This window comes from Leptopilina heterotoma, unplaced genomic scaffold (genome assembly GCF_015476425.1).
Source record: "Leptopilina heterotoma isolate Lh14 unplaced genomic scaffold, ASM1547642v1 Lhet_212, whole genome shotgun sequence".
In the NCBI taxonomy this organism is placed as follows: domain Eukaryota; kingdom Metazoa; phylum Arthropoda; class Insecta; order Hymenoptera; family Figitidae; genus Leptopilina; species Leptopilina heterotoma.
In genome coordinates, this window is record NW_025110930.1 from 1,740,644 (window position 1) to 1,759,559 (window position 18,916).

General features: G+C 26.0%; 3 protein-coding genes across 5 annotated transcripts in view; 2 read left to right on the forward strand and 1 right to left on the reverse strand.

Annotated features, from left to right (window-relative positions):
- The window catches only part of LOC122501654 (cytochrome P450 302a1, mitochondrial), an 83,035-nt gene extending 80,765 nt beyond the window's left edge, over positions 1-2,270 (forward strand). For all 3 annotated transcript variants that reach the window (XM_043611283.1, XM_043611282.1, XM_043611284.1), the window contains exons 4-9: positions 280-455; positions 536-740; positions 822-981; positions 1,105-1,353; positions 1,719-1,940; positions 2,030-2,270. In XM_043611283.1, coding sequence (XP_043467218.1) covers positions 280-455; positions 536-740; positions 822-981; positions 1,105-1,353; positions 1,719-1,940; positions 2,030-2,137 — 1,120 coding nt within the window. In that variant the 3' untranslated portion in view covers positions 2,138-2,270. The remainder of the gene's footprint in view (positions 1-279; positions 456-535; positions 741-821; positions 982-1,104; positions 1,354-1,718; positions 1,941-2,029) is intronic.
- Positions 2,271-2,321: 51 nt separating this feature from the next.
- On the reverse strand, positions 2,322-4,692 carry LOC122501656 (26S proteasome regulatory subunit 7). Its single transcript, XM_043611285.1, has 6 exons — positions 4,489-4,692; positions 4,363-4,400; positions 3,530-4,012; positions 3,237-3,401; positions 3,004-3,170; positions 2,322-2,809 (listed from the first exon to the last, which is right to left on the reverse strand). The coding sequence occupies exons 1-6, from the start codon at positions 4,559-4,561 to the stop codon at positions 2,431-2,433; spliced, it is 1,305 nt and encodes a 434-aa protein (XP_043467220.1). The 5' UTR covers positions 4,562-4,692; the 3' UTR covers positions 2,322-2,430.
- A 462-nt stretch (positions 4,693-5,154) lies between these two features.
- On the forward strand, positions 5,155-10,141 carry LOC122501606 (E3 ubiquitin-protein ligase RNF169-like). Its single transcript, XM_043611206.1, has 4 exons — positions 5,155-5,718; positions 5,915-6,706; positions 6,833-6,964; positions 8,907-10,141. Exons 1-4 carry the CDS (start codon positions 5,367-5,369, stop codon positions 10,067-10,069), a joined length of 2,439 nt encoding a protein of 812 aa, XP_043467141.1. The 5' UTR covers positions 5,155-5,366; the 3' UTR covers positions 10,070-10,141.
- Positions 10,142-18,916: the final 8,775 nt, after the last annotated feature.

An 18,916-nucleotide genomic window follows, 5' to 3' on the forward strand; every position in this document is an offset into this window, starting at 1 on the left:
GGAATTTACCCAAATTTTGTAATAACTGTTCGAATTGCAATAAAATTCTTTGGAAATAAAGTATCCGAACTGGCATGGCGACAATCTTTGACAAACGCATTGACACTGCGCAGAGTAAAAAAAAATTTTGATTTTTTTAAACTTTGGAAGAATAAAAAATATAAAGAATAAAAAGTTTGAGATTAAAATTTTTCTAGTAAATTGATTAAAATGTACTGAATTATAAAATACCTATGTTTAAGTAATTAATAAAAATGAAATATAATTATTATATTTTAGCAATGGTACCGAATGGCTGAGAATAAGAAGACAATTTCAAAAATCCTTAAGTAAACCCCAAGAGGTGGTGATGTATCTCAAAGATGCAAATTCAGTAATGGAGAAATTTGTCGACTATTGCAAGCAAAAAGATTATGATGATCTTCTGCCCCTTTTATCTCGTCTATACTTGGAGTGTTTGTATTTTATTTAATTTCTCACAAATTATATTATTTAACTTAAATTCCAATATTAATAAATTTCGAAATTATTGCAGTAATCGGTTTGGTTGCATTCGATGAAAAAATGAATAGTTTCTCTAAAGAGGAGATGCGAGAAGACTCCAAGTCTACGAGATTAATTGACTCTGCTCTAGTTACAAACGATGCTGTTTTGCATTTGGACGGAAATATGAGACTCTGGCGATTCTTCGATACTCCTCTCTACAAAAAAATGAGCAAAGCCCAAGAATTTATGGAATCGTAAGAAAAAATTGTATAAATTGACTATTTTTTTTCTACGAATAAATTCGAGTTACTAAATCAAATTATTTCTTTTTCTAGAGTCGCAGTGGATATGGTGAAGAAAAAGAAAGATACATTGAAGAATTTAACGAAAGATAGACAACTTTCTTTGCTAGAGACGTATTTACTGAATGAAAATTTGGACGAAAGAGATGTCGTCGGTATGGCTTGTGATATGTTACTCGCTGGAGTAGATACTGTGAGTAAAATCAATTTAATTACCTAATATTTTTAATAAATGTTTTTAAAAAATATTTTTTTAAAATATCGCGAAAAAAAAATTTCGGTTCCGATTATTAAAAATTGAAATTTTCTTTCGTAGACGACAAATACATCTGCCTGGGTTTTGCATCATTTAGGAAGAAATTTGAAAGCACAAGAAAAATTGTACCAAGAGGCTTCTAGTTTACTCCCGAATAAAAATGATACCATTACATGTGATATTTTGAAGCAGGCAAATTATGCAAAATTAGTTTTAAAAGAGACTCTCAGACTAAATCCAATTTCTGTGGGAGTTGGAAGAATTTTACAGACTGACGTAGTTCTTAATGGCTACAAAATTCCAAAGGGAGTAAGTATTTACATCAACTTCTACTAAATTACTTTTAGTTCTTATCATACAAAATCGTTAACAATAAAATAAACCCTCCGTTTATATTTAAAATTTTTCAGTATAACTTTTTCTAAACTTCTTTAAATCAAAATTTAAAAATGACAAATTCACACACTTTTTAGTCGAAGGAAAATCACTCACTGAATTTTGAACTTTGTTGAATTATTACTGACACTAGGTAAATCCAGGTGAAACAATACTCCTGCGCATAAATATCAATAAAGGTTGCGTACAACCTAACTGGAAGGGCACCTGATAATAAATATATTGATTTTTAAGGGTCAATATGAATTCAAATTTAACTCTAAACGTTCACTTTTCAGACGAATGTAGTAACTCAGAATCAAGTAATCTGCCGATCGCCGGAATATTTCTCTGATCCTGATTCGTTTATACCCGAACGTTGGTTACGAAATGGAGACAATTTAAAGTATAATTCAGAAAAACCGATTCATCCCTACGCTGTGTTGCCGTTCGGTCATGGATCTCGATCCTGCATAGCTAGACGCTTGGCAGAACAAAATATGCTAGTTTTCATTTTAAAGGTACGAATACTAAATTTTAAGTATTTTTCTTCTTCTTTACGTCAATTAATTTTACTAAATAAATTTTAATTAATTTTACTGTTTTTCAGATATCTAGAAATTTTCAATTTACTTGGCAAGGTGGAGAACTCGATTCTATGAGTTTGTTAATTAATAAACCAGACGCTCCCATTAAACTCAAATTTAGCGAAAGATAAACTAAGTGTAATATATTAAATAATTTAAGTTGTAAATCACGTTCCATTTTTATTTTTACCTTTTTCCCTTATTAGATATTAAACAATTTTTTTCATTTGTAAAAGACTCTCCCAGTTAAAAAAATCCAAAGGCTTAATGCAATGAATTAAGTTTTTTTTTCTAATTTTAAGAAAATTACTCCAATTCTATTTTTATACGAATTTTTATTAATTATTAACGAATTGAGTTAATGTAAAACTTATTCTTAGGGCAAATTTTAGCCAGTACAAATAGCTTGCTTTTTTATGAGAGTTTAATTATAAGTCATGTACTTGGGAGTAGCGGAGAATTTAGCGTAGGACTTAATAACTTTGTTGACGGCTTCGAGGAAGTCTTTTTCCGTAGCAACTTTACGACGAGCTCGGATTGCAAACATGCCAGCTTCAGTGCACACTGAACGGATTTCCGCTCCTGTACTGTTGGGGCACAAACGAGCTAGAAGTTCAAACCTTATGTCTCTCTCAACACTCATTGAACGAGCGTGAATTTTGAAAATGTGTGTCCGTCCCTCGAGGTCAGGAAGCCCGAATTCCACTTTTCTGTCTAAACGTCCGGGACGCATTAAAGCAGGATCTAACGTGTCTGGTCTATTCGTTGCCATCAATACTTTAATGTTACCTCTTGGATCGAATCTACAAGCACATATTTAATTAGACTAAATTCTCAATAAAATTACCAAATTTTTTCTTTTAATTTTTAAGTAAAGTGAATAGTTATTATAATTTGATAAGTTACTATTTCACGAAATACTAATTTCAAATTACGATTAAAAAAAAGAAATAAAATGGAAAAGAAAATAAAAAGTAAAATTTACGAATTGACTTACCCGTCAAGTTGATTGATAAGCTCCAACATGGTTCGTTGGACTTCATTATCTCCACCAGCGCCGTCATCAAACCGTGCACCACCAATAGCGTCGATTTCGTCAAAGAAAATAAGACATGCTTTTTTACTGCGAGCCATTTCGAAAAGTTCTCGAACCATTCTAGCTCCCTAAAAATAAATTGGTATTAAAATTTCGAAAAGAAACTTTGATTTTCAAAGTTGAAAAATATTTACCTCGCCAACATATTTTTGTACTAATTCGGAACCAATGACTCGTATAAAACATGCGTCAGTTCGGTTTGCCACAGCGCGGGCACAAAGTGTTTTTCCCGTTCCCGGAGGTCCGAAAAGAAGAACTCCTTTAGGTGGTTCAATTCCTAGGTTTACGAACTTTTCCGGCTAAAAACAAACACAAATTAGTTATTTATACAATTATTACTTTTACAAAAAGAAAAAGAAAATTAAAAAAAAGGAAATTATATTCTGAATAAATAAAATAAAGTTATGAAAAATGAAAAAAAAATTACATGAAGTAAAGGTGTTTCGACGACTTCTCGCAATTTTTCTATTTGTTCCTTGCATCCACCAACATCGCTGTAAGTAACATCGGGTTTCTCCTCCACTTGCATCATCGTTACAGTTGGATCGATTTTCGGTGGCAGAGGTATGTGAATTTGATATTTATTACGATCTACACCCACTCTCATACCCTCTTCAATATCTGTCGGCGCAACAGAATCCGCCAAGTCGACCACAAACTTTGCGAATTGCTTTACATTAATAATATATTTAGGATCATCAGTGTCCGCATTGATAATTTTTGTGCAACGAGCCACTTGCAATGGTTGCTCATTTTGTAAAGTTTGTTTATCAGCAGCAAGATCCCATAGAGCTGGAGGTGCGAGACCAGTGTCGGATTCTTTAATTCCAGTCAATTCATTCACCCTCTTTATCACCGTTTGAATATCCTCCTCAACATTCTTTATGCTCTTCGTATATTGTCCTTGACCCTGTTCAGAAACCAAAAGAAAATTTTACTCCATTACTTTATTAAAAAACAAAACAAAAAAAAAGATAAAAAAAGTAATTTCAGATTTACTTTTTATTATTTCCAAGAGTCAAAAAATAAACACTGAAAATTGTAAAATTTAGAAAGCAAGAATTAAAATTTCTTGCAAATGTATTAACATTTGCAATATTTAATACGAAATTGGTATTTAATATTCACTAAAAATTAGTTTTAAATTGATAGTATTATGAAAACAAATGATATTGGAGCAACTGTCTATAAAAGAAATAATTCAAATAAAAATTATTTATTTTGAATACAGATTATTTTAAGAAGTAATAACAAACTTACGTATGTTTTTAATAGAGCGATATCTCCTTCGTCAAGAGCTAGAATAAAGAAAAATTGTATGAAGGAGTAAAATGACAGAAGGAAATTAACGTTTTTACAGCTCCAGAAGTTTGCAGTAAAACTTACGTTTTATATCTTTTTCTTCCTTATCTTCCTCAGATTTGACTTTCCTCATATCATCTCCTAAATGATCCGGCATTTTAAAGCTTTTTTTTATAATTAAAATGAAATAAACACTTAGAAACTTAGCTTTCAGAACAAAATTTACTATTTATGATTTGAAGGTTATGTACGCCACGACCGATTACAAGCGAAAATTTCCAACCAAGACTACATACTTTAACATAGAAAGGTAATCATCCATTTCTTTCATTTATATTCGTGTTTCTTTGTTTTTATTCTATTCTGAAAGATATATTATTAATATTAATTTTTAATAACATAAAATTTTATTTTAAAAAGTAAATGTATACGTAAATCTGTAAATTTCAGATTTTTGAAATTTTCTTAAATTTTATCAAGACTAAAATTTTACTCCAACAATAAAAAATTTAACTTAAAGCTTTGTAATTGTTTTTCAACTTTATTATTATTATTATTATTATTATTATTATTATTATTATTATTATTATTATCTCATTTGAAAGTAATTAATTACCTAATAAAATGTTTCAAAAAATTCTTATTTTTTGAATTAAAGCGCCAAAGCCCCAAAAAAAACAGTAACCGCAATGGGTAAGGCAGACACCGAGCTTATCGACGAAAATAATTTTTTTTTGTCTGCATCTATTTAATATGCATACACATAGATAGAAAATACTACATAGTACATAGTTCGACGTCAATGTTAATAATCGCGGTTGACTATAATTTGTTTTTAGTTAATAGTAGAAAAAAAGAAACCGCGTTTACTATCCACGGTGTAGACAAAAATTTTCATTGCATTTGTATCAGTCCGTAAAAGTGTAAGTTGTTTATGCTTATAATGCATCTGAATAAGTAAGATGGCGACTTGTTTGAAAAGAACGTCAAAATTATTCGATCCTTCGTTGTGCCGAAGTTCTTCCTATGCTAATTTGAGAGATTTATTGTGCCCAGTGTGCCGAGCAATTCTTATCGAACCAGTGACCCTCCCTTGCGAGCACAACCTGTGTTTATCATGTTTAAATGGAACGATTCAACACAACAACCTAAATTGCCCTCTTTGCAGAACTCGAGTTGGCTCCTGGTTACGAACAAATAGCAAGTCAAATACCTTGGTCAATATCAGACTTTGGGAGATAATTCGAACCAAATTTCCAAAAGAAGTTGAATGTAGAAGGAACGGCGAGGATACGGATATCGACCTGGACCCAGGTGAGAGCGTCTTTCTCTATAAACATAACCTACTCTCTCTTTCGTTTATTCTTTTTTTGTCGATTTTGTCTTTTAAGCGCTTATACAATGTTATCAGCAGAACTCTTGCGCTATATTTTCCATTTAATTCCTATAGTCGCTTTTTGAATACTGTTTTATATATACGTTTGATTATAATTTTATTCTCCCTTCGCAGGATATGCAGCAAGAACGAAAATTCTCAGCGCAGCCGGCGAAATAAGAAAAGAGTATGAAACTCAACTTCAACTTGAAGAGGAGGAAAAACGTCGAAAACAACAAGCAGAAGCAATTGCCAGTGAAGCATTAATTCGAAAAATTCAAGCTGAAGAACAACAGCAATTAGCACAGTTGGCTCAAGATGAATTATTGGCGAAAACCTTGGCGAAAAAAGAAATTCGTACCAAGTTTGACACCAAAATGAAGACTGAACCTGTATCAAAAACTGTTCAAAAAACAAAAAACCAAGACACTTTTGATTGCGACGAACCAATAATCACCAAGTTCAAATCTGTTATGCATCCACAAAAAACAAATATTGCCTTGATTTCAAAAATTCGAGCGGAGAGTTACGCTTCCAGTATTAAGTCCACCGGATTGAACCAGTGTAAAGATTCCTCAGAAAAAATGGGATCTTATAAAAATCTACCAGTGCAAGATACAGTTACGAGATTATTCAAAAATCAAGTAATAACAAAATTCATTCAACCGAGTAGTTATAATTTTAATTTGGAACCGAGTTGTTCGAAAATTTATGGTCTACAAAGCAAGGAGGAATTACATGTTCCCAATGATGTCTTAAATTCGAAGAAGAAAAATGTAGAAGTGGAAATTTGCGTAACTACTGTTACTGATGATTCGAGAATTGGAAGTGCGGAAAGTGCTGGCAGTCATGATAGTATTAATCAAGAAATTCATCATTTTAAACCGATTAAAGCTATGCCTCGAACGGCATTAAGAACAACTAGAGGTGATTGTTAAAATATTTTATAAATTCTCACTTTATGTAAATTAACATGTTAATTTATTTCTTTCAGAAATTTTTTACTTTCCAGTCATTTTTTACTTTTTCTAATATTTATATTTATTGTTTCAGACGGTCGACAAATTGATACTAAATTGGTTAGAGTTGTTCCTATTTTAAAAAGGGTTACTAATTTGGTGCCAAAATCTCCTTCTCTCACACGTTTCAAAAGAATACCCAGTTGCTCTTGGAGTGCATTCAAAGGTAAATTTTTGTCTTAATTAACAAATTTTAATTTATACTTTCTTCTTTTTAGTTTATTAAGAATTATTGAAATATTACACCTAGCAGGGCTCGAACTAGGTCCGTAAATTTGCTTCAAGTCCGTAAAAGTTAGTTTTTTTGAAAAAAGGACAGTAAAGTCCATAATTTAATTGAGAAAAGACGGGAAGTTTGTAAATTGTACTATATAATTTGGAGAATTTTAGAGAAATTACAAATGATTCCAGAAATTCAATTATTTTCAAAAATAATAAAATTCTTCGCAGAAATTCCATTATGTTCAAAAAATTAAAAAAATTCTCGTCAAAATTTCAATTATCTTTAAAAATAAATAAAATTTTTATAATAACACTCTACTCCGTAATTCAATTATTTTTAAAAATTTTAATAAAACTCTTGTCAAAACTTCAATTATTTTCAAAAGTTAAAAAAAAAATTTTTCAATTATCTTTATAAAGAATACTTAAAACACTTCTCCGAAATTCAATTACTCTAAAAAATTTTAATAAGATTCTTGGAAAAATTTCAATTATTTTCAAAAATTTTAATTACATTCTCCTCCAAATTTTCAATTTTCAATTATTATTCATCGCAGAATTTCCAATCCAATTATTTAAAAATTTATTGATAACATTTTTTGCGAGAATTCAATTATAAGAAACATGCAATTATTTAATAAACTGTCTTTTTGTATTTAAATAATTGAATTCTAGTAAAATTTTCTAATAAACATTGATTTCAAAATGGATTTCAGTTAAAATGTCAGATTATAATTGAATATTTAAAGCATTAAAGCGTGAATTTTTAGAAATAATTGAATTAATTTAGAATTAATTAGTCCATTAAGAGTGGAATTAATTTTTTTGAAAAAGTTTAATTGAATTCTTATTGAAATTATTATTTGAAGTTTTTATTTTCTACTAAATAATATTTAGTTGAAGAAGTTCCGAATAATCGAAATTTTTGATGAAATTGAATTGTAAACAAATGAATTTGAAAATTCTCAAAGAATGTTTTCAAAGATTATTAAAAATAATGCATTTACAGAAGAATTTTAGTTAAAAACACGAAAAAAAATTTAATTTTGTCAAAGTTACAAATTATTGCACAAATTCAATTATTTTCAAGAGTAATAATATTCTTCTTAAAACATTAAATATTGTTCAAAAATAATGAAATTCTTCTTAGGGATTCAATTATTTTCACAAATAATAAAACTCATCGTAGAATTTCAATTATTTTTAATATAATTTTAATCGAATTTCTTGAAGAATGTAATTATTCTTAAAAAGTTTATTAAAATTTGTCGAAAGAATCCAATTATTAGAAAATTTGTTGATAAAATTCTTTACAGGAATTGAATTTTAAGAAACATTCAATTCTTCAATAAATTATTTATTTGCATATTATTTGTATTTAAATAATTGAATTCTAATGGAATTTTCTAATAAAAATTTATTTGAAAATGAATTTCAGTTAAAATTTTAGATAATAATAAATTGAATATTAAAAGCAATGTAGCGTGAATTTTTAGAAATAATTGAATTTTGAAATTAATTTTTTTGAAACAGTTCAATTGAATTCTTTTTATATTATTTGAAGTTTTTTTTCTAATATTTATTTAATTGAAGAATTTACGAATAATTGAAATTTCGTTAAATTGAATATTGTAAACAAATGGATTTGAAAATTGTATTAATATTACCAGTCAATTGCCTGGTAATATTTTTGTCAGTAATTGATCTTTAAAGTCCGTATATTCAAATACTTTCACACGTTCGAGTCCTGACTCAGAGAAAAGACTCAGAGTCTACTAAACTTTTTTTATTTGTTTCAAACAAATTTTCTTTTTTTTTGGTTTAAATAAAATTTTCCTTTGGGTGTAACAATAATTGATTAATAGAATTTTGAATTTTATTTGTAGGGAAAATAAAAGATTCCAAATCCAGTTCAGTTTTGAGCAAGATTGAGAATTTAGAATCAACGATTAAACCAGTGGCAGCACCAGTGCAGATAGTTACAATTTCTGGAACTTTAGTAAAACCTCAAGTGTCCGAAATAATAGATGTCACTTCTGAAATGTCGTTTGATACGAACAAAAACATAAAGAAAATAATTAATGGTACAAAGATTAGTAAAAAATTAAATCTTGAAGAAAGTAATAGTTGTGATAAGGTGAAGAAAATTTACGACAGTCCAGTGAAAAATGGCACATTGAGGAAGAATAAACGACAAAAGAATAAGTGCAATGATTCAGACGATTCATACAGCGATTCTGATATAATAGATAGTCAATCGATCAATTCTTCAAAGTCCGATATTTCGGTAGCGTCCACTGAGACACAAAAGGAGGTTTCCATTGAGGAAATTCCAATTGAAAACATTGCCGAGAGAATTAAAAAGCGGAAAATCAACATTGAGAAGAGATACAATAACAACACTGACGATTTCGTACGACGAAGTCTTAGAAAACGATCCACTGCCGTTAAATACATCACTGGAAGTTCAGAAAGTTTGGACGAATTTTCAGATGATGAGGAGGAATTACCAAAACAGAAACGCCCCCGAAAAGGTGCTCCGAAATTAATGAAGGAATCGGAAATAGTGAAAAATTCAAGTTCAAAAGTTAGAAATCAACCACCAGAATTGACGCGCGAATTGCCAGTTTCAAATAAAAGGAAAGGCAGAAGACGAAAAACAAAATCACCAATAGAAGAGGAGGAGGAAGTGGAGAGTGACGATCTTAAAACTTCTCTAGACGATAGTGCAGAGAAAGCGGAGAAAGCTTCTGATGATGAAATTATTGACGAGCAAAAACGAATAGAATTGCTTCTTCGTCAAGAACAAGAAGATCGTGAAATGGCCGAAAGATTGCAGGCTCAATTCAATGAATGGGAAAACATGGCTGGCCGTACGAGAAACTCAAGGAGGGCTCTCGAGATTGGAAGCGACAATCCCGAGAATCCCGACGTAGGCTTAGGAAAGAGGGAGCGCAGAACTGCAAACTCGCACATCAACAAACAATTAAATCAAACCACGAGCAGTAGAAGTCAACGCAAAAGGCCTCAGCCACGTGCATTGAAATAAGATACGTATCATTGCAATCATTTTATATTTAATGAATATATTAATTAATTAATAAATATATTACTTTGGATATTCCTAAAGACTTGTTACTAACAGAATTTTATTTCCCAGTTATTAACAAGAGATGTGCGAATAGTTTGACAAAGTTTTGCAAATTTTCAGAATTAAACTATTCCAAGGCTTCGAATCAAATAATTTTATTTCACTTCTTTTTTTGCATTTACCTATATAACAATCAAAATTTTATTTCGTCAAATTTCGGCCTTCTTTTCGATTTTATTTTTATTCTTCACGTCGAAGTTCACAACGTTTGTAATCAACGATTGATTTTGAAAAAAATGCTTTTTTACACAGAAAATAAAATTTTCCTTTTTAAAATGATTTTTTCAAAACAATTTTTCAAGGGAAAATTTTGAAAAATTTAGAAAAACATTTTTTTCCCTAATTGGTTGATCAATTTTCCTAAAATTTCCCCTTTGAACTAACTTTCAAATAAACGAAAAGCTTTTCTGTTCATGTATTTTCAAAAATTGTGATAAAAATACTTATTGTAAAAAGAATTTAATTCTAAGAGTTAATTTTTTAGTGTACAAAAAAAATGTTTTCTAATTAAATTGAAATTTAAACAAATTATCAAAATCAAAAATATTGATTCGTTCATTCGGGCCTTTAATTTTAGAACTATGTTGATTAGAAACGTTGTGAACGTTTTTCAGAAAAAAAAATTGAACAAATTGTTTCTGAAAAATATTTATTCTCGATAAATTTCGAATTTGGCACAAAATTTCTTTCTGCAAAAAAGGAAATAACTTTATGAACTTTTTAACATTAATCGAATTTACATTTCTGGAAAAAGAATTTTGATTGATTCGAAACAATCTCTGTTAATAACCGAAAATAGTCATAGGACAATCTTTAAAAATTAAATACACCAGTCTAATTTTATTTGTAAATCGTAGGGAGGGCCATATTTTCATTTCATCGTATCTAGTAGAATTTCATTAGTCCTAAAGACGAATATGTATATATCCATTTAGATATAGATAGGGGCTATTTTAAATAACGAAAACTAAGGCTATTTTCAATAAATGTTTATTCTTGATACATTGTTCTGCTGATATTTAAAATATTTTCAGTAATAAACTAATAGTTTAGGAAATTAGCGTTTAAATCTATTGTCGATACTGCTCAAAAGCGTACATACTTAAGAACTTGATTTTCTTCTTAAGAAAAAAAAAAAATGTTTCGTGTGAATGAATATTGAAAAAAGTTTAACTTTTTTCCAATGCTTTTCATTGCAATAAAAATACGGTTTATTTTTTTAAAAAATAATTATTTATATAACATATCAAGAAAAATCTTAAAAGACTTAAAAATAAATCAGAATATAACATTATTTTTCTATGATATTAAAAGTTTCGTAAAATTCTTACCGACCTACATACATGTATAAGTGCGTGAGTGGCAATTTTTTGAAATTAAAAAAAAGTTCTTTTGAATTTGAGCAGTAAGTCATTTGTATAATAAAGGGCATATTTGTTTGGATATGAAGTTTTGTTCATAAAAAATGTAAAATTAAGGAGCTATGTGTGCTCAAAAATAGTTTATGGCCCTCCTTAAAAAATTAAATTCTTGCAAACTGTTGTTTCGCCATCAGTAGTTGGAAAATTGCTACAAGAATATTAAAGATCTTAAAGTGCATAAATGTAAAAAAAAAAAAAAATAGTTGTAAGAAAAAATCGAAACTGGTGTATGAATTTTGGAAAATTGATAACAAAAAATGTAGGAATCTTGAGAAGGAAATGAAATGATTTAGAAAGTCCGTTCGATGTTGTAAAATGTGTTGTTTTTTCTGAACATTGTTAACTTCTGTTTGGAACTAAAATTATTTTTGCCCAATTAACATTTATTTGTCGTTAATATTAAGCCTAAATGAAAAATATCAAATACACTCTTCTAAAATGAGACAATGCTTTATAAGAATTTTTTTTTGGTGCTTGTCTGTAGTGAGCTTTTTAACAAATTTTCTCATCTTCATTCATTGTTCTCTGAAATGTCTATTAAACTCCATCACATTTGATATTTAAAATAATTTTATTTTACATATTTTAAAGAGCAATAATTTTAATTATTCTGAAGATATTTTAATTTTGTTTTTTTTTTGCTTTCGCTGTATAAATATGACAGTATTTATAATCCAGAAAATAGATTTTATTTTTAAGAAAATTTAATAATTTCTTTTTTATATTATTATTATCATCACTGAATCCGACTTAGAGGATTTTTTCTTCAATTTCACAAAAGTTGGATAGAATATGTAAAAAAAAAATAGAAAACAAATTCTCTGTATACTGTACGAATACTTAGATAAATTGCGAGAAACATGAATTAGCTTAAGATTAAGGAAAATTTTTTTCGAGTGCTAAAGAAAATTAAAGAAAAACGAACTAAGGTCGAATTTAGAAAAAAACATTTTTATTCACATTCTTTGTGTACAAACAAATGTTACTAAAAGAACATTTGTATGTGTAAAAAAAAATTATTAGTCAAAGAGCAGTGAATGTACGTTCATAAGATACACGAATTAAACATCATTTTAACATCACAATTTGTCATTAATGTATATTTGTTACACTTGCTGTTTATAACAATATAATTGCTGGACAAAAGTATATATATGTATGTAAGGTGAATATGAAAATATTGATAGTTTCTTTTTTTGTCGGCTTTTCCAAATTTGTTATTGATGGTTTCGTGAAACAAAAACCATCTAGTCTTGCCCGGTTTTATTACATTGAATGAAATGCAAATTCTACTATTTTCAGGATAAATTTAATTGGAAGTGATATAATTTATAATTATTTTTTCAAAATTGTAATAATTGATGATATTTTGTAATAAAAATTAATTAGTAATTAAAATTGTATTAATATTTATGGTTAGAAAAAAAATAAAAATTACTTTGATGAAAAATCGGGGTAATGGTACCAGTAAATTGTATATTTTTCAGTTTAATTAAAGAATCATTATTGTACTGCAAAAACTCCTGAATGTTCAAATCTACGAAACTTATTTTTTTCTTCTTCAAATTAAATTTTTATTACAATAATTTTTATTTGTCAAAAAAAAAAAAAATTAGTTAGAAAGTTTCTAAAATTTGTTTTTTAATTTTTATTCAAAGTTTTGAATTGCTTAATAATTATTTATTAATAAAATAAAAGAGAGTTTGTTTATTTGAACGTTCAAAATTTTTCGATTATGCAAAATTATTATGTACCTTTTTTAGGTACATTTTTTCTGTAGAATTATATTTCAATGTTTATCCGGTAAACAAAGCATTTATTATAGCGAGCGAATCATAGTTTGAAGTACATAATTATACAATTGAAAAATGATATTAGACGGCATCCGAAATGCGATAAAACATAAGTAGAAAAATATTATTTAGGTTAAAAGTGATTATACTTTTGAAAAAAGAAATATTTCTTGGTATTTGATCAAGAAAATGTGCATAATACTAAACTGTAGAATTTGCCTTAAGATATTTTAATATTTTCTATTTTTAGCTATTGTTTTAACATAATTTTGCTATACATTCCTTCACACTGTGAGTTTTAAAGAGAGGAAAAAAAAAGAGAAATTATTTTTGGCTTCTGATTATGTAAAATTTTTTATATTTTTTTTAACTCTGACCCCTTGAAACTCATGGAGAAAATATTTATAAATCAAAATTCCAAAATTGTAATTACTTGAAATTACTGAAAATTAAAATAATTTAAAATCAAAGAATTAATTTTTCTTAAATGTACTTTTATTGGTGCCTTTACCTTAGAATTTTTTAAATTTATGCGTTTATTCAATTATAAAAATTAGTTCAGATTTCAGAACATGTGATTTTATATTTATAGCTATTTGGACTTTTAAGTTTACCCGTTTAATTAATTGACATTCAATTCAAATAAGGTTTGTTTCATTTAATTATTTTTTTAAAAAAGATTTTTCTTCTATTATTTTTTAATATGACAGATTTTTTTTATTTTCCTAAAATTTTGCACTTTCAAATGAACGAGAATTTCTTTCCTATTTAAATATTTACAAAAAATATTTTAATGATATGAAAAAAATAAATTTTCCTAAAATGATCGTTGAAATGAATGAAATTTCTTTTGCTTAATTATTAAAAAAAAAATTAAAAACCGAAATGAACAAAAAAAGAAAAATAATTAAAATTAAAATTTATTTAGTCAAGATTTAACTTTTTTAATATAAAAAATAATTTTTTTCTTTTAGAAAATACAAATTAATGAAAGTAAGAAATGTCGTTCATTTGGAGATTGGAAAATTTTGCAAGATAAAAATAATGTAAATGAAACATTTAATTAGTTAAGAATTTTATCGAATTAGTTCGAAATTTTAGGTTTATATTTTTTTATTATTTTGTTGCTTCTAATTATTTGAATTGATTGAAAATTAATTGTTAATAGTGTAAGAAAAGATTCAAGTGATTTTTGATTATTATTTTTTTGAACGTCTGTAAGACATAAAAAAACCTGAAGAGGAAAAATTTAAAAATTAAGTGATTTTTAAATGGAATAAAGAAAAAGTTTTTCTCTTCAAATAATTTTTTTTAGAAATGTTTTATAGTATATTTTGATTGATTATTGTTTGTTGACACATGTTCTTAATTTTAATTGATGATAATCTTCTTTTCTATTTCGAAACGATTCAAAATAAAAAAAGCGAAAACAATCCTGATTATCTAAGTTTGTTACTAGTCGAATAGTTAAACGTAATTTCTAAAACTACGTATAAAATTTTTGTCGCATGCACTTTTGTCACTATGACAAAAATTGTAGAAAAAATTCATAAAAAAATCTAGAAAATGTTGTTGTAAACAATAATGTTTATTCTTATTAATCATTTGACAAGACAAGATGGCTTCAATATTCGAAACAAAGGAGCAAATTATTACATAAATAGTAAAAGAAGATTAGATAATAACGTTCATCTGTCTAATTTACTAACCATGTACACACATAGCTTTCGTTTCGTTAGAATATAAACATTAGTGATTATAATTACTTCATTATTGATAAAATGAAGTTCTCTAGGTGCGGATATTTTCTTACCACTTTTTCAAACTTTTTACAAAAATCTTCTTTTGTATTTAACAATTATACTATACTTAGGCACAAGGAATGCGATAATTTTTATTTCAAATGTTAATTTTTTTTCGAGAGTGTGAAAAGTCGAATATTCTGAGTAAGAAATAAGATTTCTTTTTAGCTGACAAAAATTAATTGATACACGTGCTAAATAAAGTATACTCTATGTGTTTTGTGTATAAGAAAAAACGTTTTACTTTCGCAAGAACAAGAGTGAAGAGGAATAAGAACTGTACAGCTGAGAAAAAAAAACATATTTGTCAGAAGCTATAATATGTAATAATAAGCAATCATCATAATGGATCATTATAGTTTGTAAACAAATTAAAAGTAGTTTTAATTTTTAAGGAATGATGAAGGATCCAAGAGACAAACAAAATTCATGATTCTCAAGAATGTCTGATTTTATACGCACGTTATATGTAAATATAATATATAAATAAAATACATTATGCATAATGTACAACAGGAATGAGTTCATTATTTTCAAACTTTTTTTTTCTTTTTTCAAACTTATTAATATAATTTATTAATTTTCATAAAAACTATATTTTTTGTTTATTTTCCAACTCACAAATAAAACAGATTTTTTTTTGTGTAATACAATTTTTTTATTCATATTGGCATAGGTCCAAACAGTTTTCAATAAAATTTTGAATTCTGACAATAAAGTCTCAGCATATAAATCATTAGTGCAAAGACTGCAAATCCCATATTTATAACTTGGAAGAAAATTGTAGGAAACTACTTCTAGTGTAGTAAAAAAAATATAGCTGTATACAATTAATAATTTTATGCGAATTAATTGTATTTTTAATTTAAGTCAATAGAGACTATTTGAATCAATGTTGGTTATTGGATCATCAATGATATTTTCTAATTAAACAGTCACGGTTTTTGTTTGATTGAACGAAATTGAATTTTAAACTTATATTTTATCGCTCGGCAGTGCGATAATAAATTTTAACAATGAAATAAGGAAACAGTTGTTATCTAATAAAAGACACGTTGCTATACTTTGTTGTAGAAAATATTAAAAAGCACTTTCACCGTGAGAATAATGAGAGTATAATAAATGGAAAAATATAAAGTGAAAGAGGGAGATATATATAGAGTTTGAGGAGAAAGTTATTGTTAATTATGTAAGTGGTATAGAAATTTATAAAAAATATAGACTAATAATAGCAATAATGCGAAATATAATAATATACAAATCTACAAAAATAGAATATATTATTATAATATATATAATAAACATACATTAAATGGCGGAGAAAAATATAAATAGTGATTTTTATACTAGTAAAATTTAAAATGTGTGCCATTTCTGCGAATCTCCGGTAATTTTTTCTAATTTCAGGAGTAAAGTTTTCTACGTTCGTATAGTACAATTTATTAATTTTTAATGAAATTTACTTTGAAAATAATCAAATTTACTCTGTAAATAGTAAAAATTGTTGAAAATGAGCAGAAATTTAAGACAATTCAAATTTTGTAATGAAATCAATTAAAGCTACAATATAGAGTTACTACAAAAATTCTGATTTTAAATTGAGAAAAGTTTGCTAAATTTGGAACCTTGAATTTAACTTTAAATCCAATTAAAATTTTTAATAGATAATTAGTTAACTTTAAAAAGAGATAAGCTAGAAATCCTTTAAAACAATTGAAATTCTGAAAAATTAGGTTTTTCAAATATTTTAGTTCTATTTTTTTTAAAGATAATTATATAAATTTATATACACTAATAATTAAAATTTTTGAAACTTCCTAAACATCTAATTAAATTCAGTGAATTTTGAAAAGAATTTTATGGAAATAGTTCAAAATAATCAAGGAAAGTTCGCCACAATAGTTTTTTTTAAATATTGCAGTTCCTTTTTTAAACATCATTAAATTTTCCTAAACAATTAATTGAAATTTTTCAAATAATTGAAATTATATGAACTTTCATTAAGAGGAAATGAATGTTTTTTAAATATTTCATTAAAACTGTTAAAAATAATCGAATAAAGTACATCATGCAATAATTTATAAAAAAAAATTTCAATTCTATTTTTCTGCAGATAATTGAATTTTTGAAAATAAGTTATTATTAAAACTTTTAAAACAATTCAAATTCCCTAAATTTCTATTTAAAATAATTGAATTTTTATAAATAAATAATTGAAATATTTGGAATAATTAAAACTTTCTAAAATTCTAGTAAAAATTATTTTTTTTTATAATTGAATTTTACTTGAATTTTTTTATAGGGATCAACAAACTTTGTCACATTAACCTTATAAAATTTTTCAATTCTATTTTTAAATGATAAATTAATTTTTATAAACTAATAATTGAAAATTTTGATATAATTGAAATTTGCTAAAATTTTGTTGAAAATAATTAAATTTTTTAAGAATTTTATTTAAATTCTTGAAAATAATCATGGAAAGTTTAAAGCACAATAACTTTTTAAAATATTTCAATTCTATTTTTTTTACAGATAATTGAATTTTCGTAAATAAGTTATTGAAACTTTTTAAATAATTTAAATTTCCTATAGTTCTTTTTAAAAGAATTGAAATTTAAATGATAATTGAAATTTTTTAAATAAATAATTGAAATTTTTTGAATAATTAAAACTTTTTGTAATTTTATTAAAAATTATTTTTTTTATAATTGAATTCTACTTGAATTTATTTACAACGTACTTCGACACATTAACCTTTTTAAATATTTTCATTCTGTTTTTCAATGATAAATTAATTTTTGTAAACTAATAATTAAAAATTTTTAATTGAAAGCTAAAATTTTGTTGAAAATAATTAAATTTTTTAAGAATTTAAATAAAATTCTTGAAAATAATCGAGGAAAGTTTGATGGCAGAAAAACTTTGTAAAAAATTTCAATTATATTTTTTTACAGATAATTGAATTTTTGTAAATAAGTTATTAAAATTTTTGAAATAATTGAAATTTTCTAAAATTCTATTTAAAATAATTGAATTTTTAAATGATAATTGAAATTTTTCGAATAATTGAAACTTTCTGAAATTCTATTAAAAACTCTTTTTTTTATAATTAAATTCTACTTGAATTTTTTATAGAGATCAACAAACTTTGTTACATTAACCTTTTAAAATATTTCAATTCTATTTTTAAATGATAAATTAATTTTAATAAACTAATAATTGAAAAGTTGGAAATATGTAATTGAAATTTCCTAAAATTGAATTTTTTAAGAATTTTATTTAAATTCTTGAAAATAATCCAGGAAAATTTGGTACAATAACTTTTTAAAATATTTCAATTATATTTTTTTAAAGATAATTGAATTTTTATAAAACTAATTGATATTTTTTAAAATTCTATTCGAAACAATTATTTAACTCTGGGAAAATTATAAATTTGTTCTCTTGGCCTTTCTTATCAGGTGCACCTACAAGTAATTGAGACTTAAATAAAAATTTCCTGAATTCAAATAAATTATATGTTTGATTTAAAGAAAAATAAAAATTTCTTTCGGAGCAAGTACTACAGACATCCTGGTTAAATAATATCAGGAAGTAAAGGGTTTATTATATAATAGATAAATAAGCCTCAGTAAGACATATTACGAAACTACTTTCTCCTTTCTTTCACCCGTATTTTGAAAAATTGAACAATTGCTATCAGAGTTAATAGAAATTTTTTTATAC